Source organism: Salmo salar, chromosome ssa07, assembly GCF_905237065.1.
Source record: "Salmo salar chromosome ssa07, Ssal_v3.1, whole genome shotgun sequence".
Classification (NCBI taxonomy): domain Eukaryota; kingdom Metazoa; phylum Chordata; class Actinopteri; order Salmoniformes; family Salmonidae; genus Salmo; species Salmo salar.
Genome location: NC_059448.1, coordinates 66257625 through 66266031, shown reverse-complemented (window position 1 = coordinate 66266031; position 8407 = coordinate 66257625). Strand labels below are relative to the sequence as shown.

The window sequence follows — 8407 nt, the reverse complement described above, 5'->3', positions numbered from 1 at the left end:
ATCCCATCTCCAAGGTGACCTGGGTTATGATGTTTCTCTGTTCTGATCCCATCTCCAAGGTGACCTGGGTTATGATGTTTCTCTGTTCTGATTCCATCTCCAAGGTGACCTGGGTTATGATGTTTCTCTGTTCTGATCCCATCTCCAAGGTGACCTGGGTTATGATGTTTCTCTGTTCTGATTCCATCTCCAAGGTGACCTGGGTTATGATGTTTCTCTGTTCTGATTCCATCTCCAAGGTGACCTGGGTTATGATGTTTCTCTGTTCTGATTCCATCTCCAAGGTGACCTGGGTTATGATGTTTCTCTGTTCTGATTCCATCTCCAAGGTGACCTGGGTTATGATGTTTCTCTGTTCTGATCCCATCTCCAAGGTGACCTGGGTTATGATGTTTCTCTGTTCTGATCCCATCTCCAAGGTGACCTGGGTTATGATGTTTCTCTGTTCTGATCCCATCTCCAAGGTGACCTGGGTTATGATGTTTCTCTGTTCTGATCCCATCTCCAAGGTGACCTGGGTTATGATGTTTCTCTGTTCTGATCCCATCTCCAAGGTGACCTGGGTTATGATGTTTCTCTGTTCTGATTCCATCTCCAAGGTGACCTGGGTTATGATGTTTCTCTGTTCTGATCCCATCTCCAAGGTGACCTGGGTTATGATGTTTCTCTGTTCTGATCCCATCTCCAAGGTGACCTGGGTTATGATGTTTCTCTGTTCTGATTCCATCTCCAAGGTGACCTGGGTTATGATGTTTCTCTGTTCTGATCCCATCTCCAAGGTGACCTGGGTTATGATGTTTCTCTGTTCTGATCCCATCTCCAAGGTGACCTGGGTTATGATGTTTCTCTGTTCTGATTCCATCTCCAAGGTGACCTGGGTTATGATGTTTCTCTGTTCTGATCCCATCTCCAAGGTGACCTGGGTTATGATGTTTCTCTGTTCTGATCCCATCTCCAAGGTGACCTGGGTTATGATGTTTCTCTGTTCTGATTCCATCTCCAAGGTGACCTGGGTTATGATGTTTCTCTGTTCTGATCCCATCTCCAAGGTGACCTGGGTTATGATGTTTCTCTGTTCTGATCCCATCTCCAAGGTGACCTGGGTTATGATGTTTCTCTGTTCTGATCCCATCTCCAAGGTGACCTGGGTTATGATGTTTCTCTGTTCTGATCCCATCTCCAAGGTGACCTGGGTTATGATGTTTCTCTGTTCTGATCCCATCTCCAAGGTGACCTGGGTTATGATGTTTCTCTGTTCTGATCCCATCTCCAAGGTGACCTGGGTTATGATGTTTCTCTGTTCTGATCCCATCTCCAAGGTGACCTGGGTTATGATGTTTCTCTGTTCTGATCCCATCTCCAAGGTGACCTGGGTTATGATGTTTCTCTGTTCTGATCCCATCTCCAAGGTGACCTGGGTTATGATGTTTCTCTGTTCTGATCCCATCTCCAAGGTGACCTGGGTTATGATGTTTCTCTGTTCTGATTCCATCTCCAAGGTGACCTGGGTTATGATGTTTCTCTGTTCTGATCCCATCTCCAAGGTGACCTGGGTTATGATGTTTCTCTGTTCTGATCCCATCTCCAAGGTGACCTGGGTTATGATGTTTCTCTGTTCTGATCCATCTCCAAGGTGACCTGGGTTATGATGTTTCTCTGTTCTGATTCCATCTCCAAGGTGACCTGGGTTATGATGTTTCTCTGTTCTGATTCCCATCTCCAAGGTGACCTGGGTTATGATGTTTCTCTGTTCTGATCCCATCTCCAAGGTGACCTGGGTTATGATGTTTCTCTGTTCTGATTCCATCTCCAAGGTGACCTGGGTTATGATGTTTCTCTGTTCTGATCCCATCTCCAAGGTGACCTGGGTTATGATGTTTCTCTGTTCTGATCCCATCTCCAAGGTGACCTGGGTTATGATGTTTCTCTGTTCTGATTCCATCTCCAAGGTGACCTGGGTTATGATGTTTCTCTGTTCTGATCCCATCTCCAAGGTGACCTGGGTTATGATGTTTCTCTGTTCTGATTCCCATCTCCAAGGTGACCTGGGTTATGATGTTTCTCTGTTCTGATTCCATCTCCAAGGTGACCTGGGTTATGATGTTTCTCTGTTCTGATTCCCATCTCCAAGGTGACCTGGGTTATGATGTTTCTCTGTTCTGATTCCATCTCCAAGGTGACCTGGGGTTATGATGTTTCTCTGTTCTGATCCCATCTCCAAGGTGACCTGGGTTATGATGTTTCTCTGTTCTGATCCCATCTCCAAGGTGACCTGGGTTATGATGTTTCTCTGTTCTGATTCCATCTCCAAGGTGACCTGGGTTATGATGTTTCTCTGTTCTGATCCCATCTCCAAGGTGACCTGGGTTATGATGTTTCTCTGTTCTGATTCCATCTCCAAGGTGACCTGGGTTATGATGTTTCTCTGTTCTGATCCCATCTCCAAGGTGACCTGGGTTATGATGTTTCTCTGTTCTGATCCCATCTCCAAGGTGACCTGGGTTATGATGTTTCTCTGTTCTGATCCCATCTCCAAGGTGACCTGGGTTATGATGTTTCTCTGTTCTGATCCCATCTCCAAGGTGACCTGGGTTATGATGTTTCTCTGTTCTGATTCCATCTCCAAGGTGACCTGGGTTATGATGTTTCTCTGTTCTGATCCCATCTCCAAGGTGACCTGGGTTATGATGTTTCTCTGTTCTGATTCCATCTCCAAGGTGACCTGGGTTATGATGTTTCTCTGTTCTGATCCCATCTCCAAGGTGACCTGGGTTATGATGTTTCTCTGTTCTGATTCCCATCTCCAAGGTGACCTGGGTTATGATGTTTCTCTGTTCTGATCCCATCTCCAAGGTGACCTGGGTTATGATGTTTCTCTGTTCTGATTCCATCTCCAAGGTGACCTGGGTTATGATGTTTCTCTGTTCTGATCCCATCTCCAAGGTGACCTGGGTTATGATGTTTCTCTGTTCTGATTCCATCTCCAAGGTGACCTGGGTTATGATGTTTCTCTGTTCTGATCCCATCTCCAAGGTGACCTGGGTTATGATGTTTCTCTGTTCTGATCCCATCTCCAAGGTGACCTGGGTTATGATGTTTCTCTGTTCTGATCCCATCTCCAAGGTGACCTGGGTTATGATGTTTCTCTGTTCTGATTCCATCTCCAAGGTGACCTGGGTTATGATGTTTCTCTGTTCTGATCCCATCTCCAAGGTGACCTGGGTTATGATGTTTCTCTGTTCTGATCCATCTCCAAGGTGACCTGGGTTATGATGTTTCTCTGTTCTGATTCCCATCTCCAAGGTGACCTGGGTTATGATGTTTCTCTGTTCTGATTCCATCTCCAAGGTGACCTGGGTTATGATGTTTCTCTGTTCTGATCCCATCTCCAAGGTGACCTGGGTTATGATGTTTCTCTGTTCTGATCCCATCTCCAAGGTGACCTGGGTTATGATGTTTCTCTGTTCTGATTCCCATCTCCAAGGTGACCTGGGTTATGATGTTTCTCTGTTCTGATCCCATCTCCAAGGTGACCTGGGTTATGATGTTTCTCTGTTCTGATCCCATCTCCAAGGTGACCTGGGTTATGATGTTTCTCTGTTCTGATCCATCTCCAAGGTGACCTGGGTTATGATGTTTCTCTGTTCTGATCCCATCTCCAAGGTGACCTGGGTTATGATGTTTCTCTGTTCTGATCCCATCTCCAAGGTGACCTGGGTTATGATGTTTCTCTGTTCTGATCCCATCTCCAAGGTGACCTGGGTTATGATGTTTCTCTGTTCTGATTCCCATCTCCAAGGTGACCTGGGTTATGATGTTTCTCTGTTCTGATCCCATCTCCAAGGTGACCTGGGTTATGATGTTTCTCTGTTCTGATCCCATCTCCAAGGTGACCTGGGTTATGATGTTTCTCTGTTCTGATCCCATCTCCAAGGTGACCTGGGTTATGATGTTTCTCTGTTCTGATTCCATCTCCAAGGTGACCTGGGGGTTATGATGTTTCTCTGTTCTGATCCCATCTCCAAGGTGACCTGGGTTATGATGTTTCTCTGTTCTGATCCCATCTCCAAGGTGACCTGGGTTATGATGTTTCTCTGTTCTGATCCCATCTCCAAGGTGACCTGGGTTATGATGTTTCTCTGTTCTGATCCCATCTCCAAGGTGACCTGGGTTATGATGTTTCTCTGTTCTGATCCCATCTCCAAGGTGACCTGGGTTATGATGTTTCTCTGTTCTGATCCATCTCCAAGGTGACCTGGGTTATGATGTTTCTCTGTTCTGATCCCATCTCCAAGGTGACCTGGGTTATGATGTTTCTCTGTTCTGATCCCATCTCCAAGGTGACCTGGGTTATGATGTTTCTCTGTTCTGATCCCATCTCCAAGGTGACCTGGGTTATGATGTTTCTCTGTTCTGATCCCATCTCCAAGGTGACCTGGGTTATGATGTTTCTCTGTTCTGATTCCCATCTCCAAGGTGACCTGGGTTATGATGTTTCTCTGTTCTGATTCCATCTCCAAGGTGACCTGGGTTATGATGTTTCTCTGTTCTGATCCCATCTCCAAGGTGACCTGGGTTATGATGTTTCTCTGTTCTGATCCCATCTCCAAGGTGACCTGGGTTATGATGTTTCTCTGTTCTGATTCCATCTCCAAGGTGACCTGGGTTATGATGTTTCTCTGTTCTGATCCCATCTCCAAGGTGACCTGGGTTATGATGTTTCTCTGTTCTGATCCCATCTCCAAGGTGACCTGGGTTATGATGTTTCTCTGTTCTGATCCCATCTCCAAGGTGACCTGGGTTATGATGTTTCTCTGTTCTGATTCCCATCTCCAAGGTGACCTGGGTTATGATGTTTCTCTGTTCTGATCCCATCTCCAAGGTGACCTGGGTTATGATGTTTCTCTGTTCTGATCCCATCTCCAAGGTGACCTGGGTTATGATGTTTCTCTGTTCTGATCCCATCTCCAAGGTGACCTGGGTTATGATGTTTCTCTGTTCTGATCCCATCTCCAAGGTGACCTGGGTTATGATGTTTCTCTGTTCTGATCCATCTCCAAGGTGACCTGGGTTATGATGTTTCTCTGTTCTGATCCCATCTCCAAGGTGACCTGGGTTATGATGTTTCTCTGTTCTGATCCCATCTCCAAGGTGACCTGGGTTATGATGTTTCTCTGTTCTGATCCCATCTCCAAGGTGACCTGGGTTATGATGTTTCTCTGTTCTGATCCCATCTCCAAGGTGACCTGGGTTATGATGTTTCTCTGTTCTGATTCCATCTCCAAGGTGACCTGGGTTATGATGTTTCTCTGTTCTGATCCCATCTCCAAGGTGACCTGGGTTATGATGTTTCTCTGTTCTGATTCCATCTCCAAGGTGACCTGGGTTATGATGTTTCTCTGTTCTGATCCCATCTCCAAGGTGACCTGGGTTATGATGTTTCTCTGTTCTGATTCCATCTCCAAGGTGACCTGGGTTATGATGTTTCTCTGTTCTGATCCCATCTCCAAGGTGACCTGGGTTATGATGTTTCTCTGTTCTGATTCCATCTCCAAGGTGACCTGGGTTATGATGTTTCTCTGTTCTGATTCCATCTCCAAGGTGACCTGGGTTATGATGTTTCTCTGTTCTGATTCCATCTCCAAGGTGACCTGGGTTATGATGTTTCTCTGTTCTGATTCCATCTCCAAGGTGACCTGGGTTATGATGTTTCTCTGTTCTGATCCCATCTCCAAGGTGACCTGGGTTATGATGTTTCTCTGTTCTGATTCCATCTCCAAGGTGACCTGGGTTAGGGTTATGATGTTTCTCTGTTCTGATCCCATCTCCAAGGTGACCTGGGTTATGATGTTTCTCTGTTCTGATTCCATCTCCAAGGTGACCTGGGTTATGATGTTTCTCTGTTCTGATCCCATCTCCAAGGTGACCTGGGTTATGATGTTTCTCTGTTCTGATCCCATCTCCAAGGTGACCTGGGTTATGATGTTTCTCTGTTCTGATCCCATCTCCAAGGTGACCTGGGTTATGATGTTTCTCTGTTCTGATCCCATCTCCAAGGTGACCTGGGTTATGATGTTTCTCTGTTCTGATTCCATCTCCAAGGTGACCTGGGTTATGATGTTTCTCTGTTCTGATCCCATCTCCAAGGTGACCCAGGTGCTTCATGAGATGAGACAGAAGAGGGAGGAGCAGAAGCTGAACCTGGGCCGGCTGACCCACATGATCAACTACCATGAACAGAACCTGCTACAGATGAGGAAGAGCCACGACACGGCCGTGCAGAGTCGCAATGACAGGTGAGTCTGTCTGCGTGTCTGTCCGAAGAGGAACAGCCAAAACACGGCCGTGCAGAGTCGCAATGACAGGTGAGTCTGTCTGCCTGTCTGTCCGAAGAGGAACAGCCAAAACACGGCCGTGCAGAGTCGCAATGACAAGTGAGTCTGTCGATCAGATGAGGAAGAGCCAGAACACAGCCATGCAGAGCTGCAATGACAGGTGAGTCTGTCTGTCAGATGAGGAAGAGCCAGAACACAGCCATGCAGAGCGGCAATGACAGGTGAGTCTGTCTGTCAGATGAGGAAGAGCCAAAACACAGCCATGCAGAGCTGCAATGACAGGGGAGTCTGGCTTTCTGTCAGATGAGGAAGAGCCAAAACACAGCCATGCAGAGCTGCAATGACAGGTGAGTCTGGTAGTCTATCTGTTTGTCTGCCTGTCTGTCCGAAGAGGAACAGCCAAAACACAGCCATGCAGAGCTGCAATGACAGGTGAGTCTGTCTGTCAGATGAGGAAGAGCCAAAACACAGCCATGCAGAGCAGCAATGACAGGTGAGTCTGGCTTTCTGTTGATCAGTTTACACCGTCCACACGACCACCAACCAAGATTGTACATATCAGATAGGGAAAGACGGCTACTGCTTACGACTAACTACAGGCAACCATGCTGAACAATGTGGGCAATTGGGCGGCTACTGATGGTATTTGACCGATCCTCATCCCTACTTTACAATATGGTAGCTCTCTCAGGGGTTTCTCTCTCTCTCTCTCTCTCTCTCTGACAGAGGGGTACAGTTGCTGGAGCGTGAGGAGGAGATGTGTATTTTCTACGAGAAGGTGAATGTTCAGGAGGGCCTGATCAGAGACGGTAACATAGAGATGCAGGCGCTGGAGGAGGAGACGTGCTGCCTGCAGATGATCACCAAGGAAGAAGAAAGACAGACAGCCCTCAGCAGGAAACTGGTGCCCTGCCAGAGGAGACTGGAGGGAGAGAGCACCATGCTGCAGATACAGGTACATTAGAAGCCTGAGTCATATTCACTAAGGCACACCGTTCCAAAACGCTTTGCAACAGAAAAAGAAAAAACAAACCTTTTCTTGTTGGTTAGTTCAGCTAGTTCCTTCCTGTTCAGCTAGTTCCTTCCTGTTCAGCTAGTCCCTCCCTGTTCAGCTAGTTCCTTCCTGTTCAGCTAGTCCCTCCCTGTTCAGCTAGTCCCTCCCTGTTCAGCTAGTTCCTTCCTGTTCAGCTAGTCCCTCCCTGTTCAGCTAGTCCCTCCCTGTTCAGCTAGTTCCTTCCTGTTCAGCTAGTCCCTCCCTGTTCAGCTAGTCCCTCCCTGTTCAGCTAGTCCCTCCCTGTTCAGCTAGTCCCTCCCTGTTCAGCTAGTCCCTCCCTGTTCAGCTAGTCCCTCCCTGTTCAGCTAGTTCCTTCCTGTTCAGCTAGTTCCTTCCTGTTCAGCTAGTCCCTCCCTGTTCAGCTAGTTCCTTCCTGTTCAGCTAGTCCCTCCCTGTTCAGCTAGTCCCTCCCTGTACAGCTAGTCCCTCCCTGTTCAGCTAGTCCCTCCCTGTTCAGCTAGTTCCTTCCTGTTCAGCTAGTCCCTCCCTGTTTAGCTAGTCCCTCCCTGTTCAGCTAGTCCCTCCCTGTTCAGCTAGTCCCTCCCTGTTCAGCTAGTTCCTTCCTGTTCAGCTAGTCCCTCCCTGTTCAGCTAGTCCCTCCCTGTTCAGCTAGTCCCTCCCTGTTCAGCTAGTTCCTCCCTGTTCAGCTAGTCCCTCCCTGTTCAGCTAGTCCCTCCCTGTTCAGCTAGTCCCTCCCTGTTCAGCTAGTCCCTCCCTGTTCAGCTAGTCCCTCCCTGTTCAGCTAGTTCCTCCCTGTTCAGCTAGTCCCTCCCTGTTCAGCTAGTTCCTCCCTGTTCAGCTAGTCCCTCCCTGTTCAGCTAGTCCCTCCCTGTTCAGCTAGTTCCTCCCTGTTCAGCTAGTCCCTCCCTGTTCAGCTAGTCCCTCCCTGTTCAGCTAGTTCCTCCCTGTTCAGCTAGTCCCTCCCTGTTCAGCTAGTCCCTCCCTGTTCAGCTAGTCCCTCCCTGTTCAGCTAGTCCCTCCCAGTTCAGCTAGTCCCTCCCTGTTCAGCTAGTTCCTC

At 47.9% G+C, this 8407-nt stretch overlaps 1 protein-coding gene across 1 annotated transcript in view; it reads left to right on the top strand.

Annotated features, from left to right (window-relative positions):
* The window catches only part of LOC106577472 (coiled-coil domain-containing protein 146), an 83198-nt gene that overhangs the window by 53519 nt on the left and 21272 nt on the right, over window positions 1-8407 (top strand). Inside the window, 2 exon segments of the mRNA XM_045722537.1 lie at window positions 6148-6296; window positions 7062-7290. Coding sequence (XP_045578493.1) covers window positions 6148-6296; window positions 7062-7290 — 378 coding nt within the window.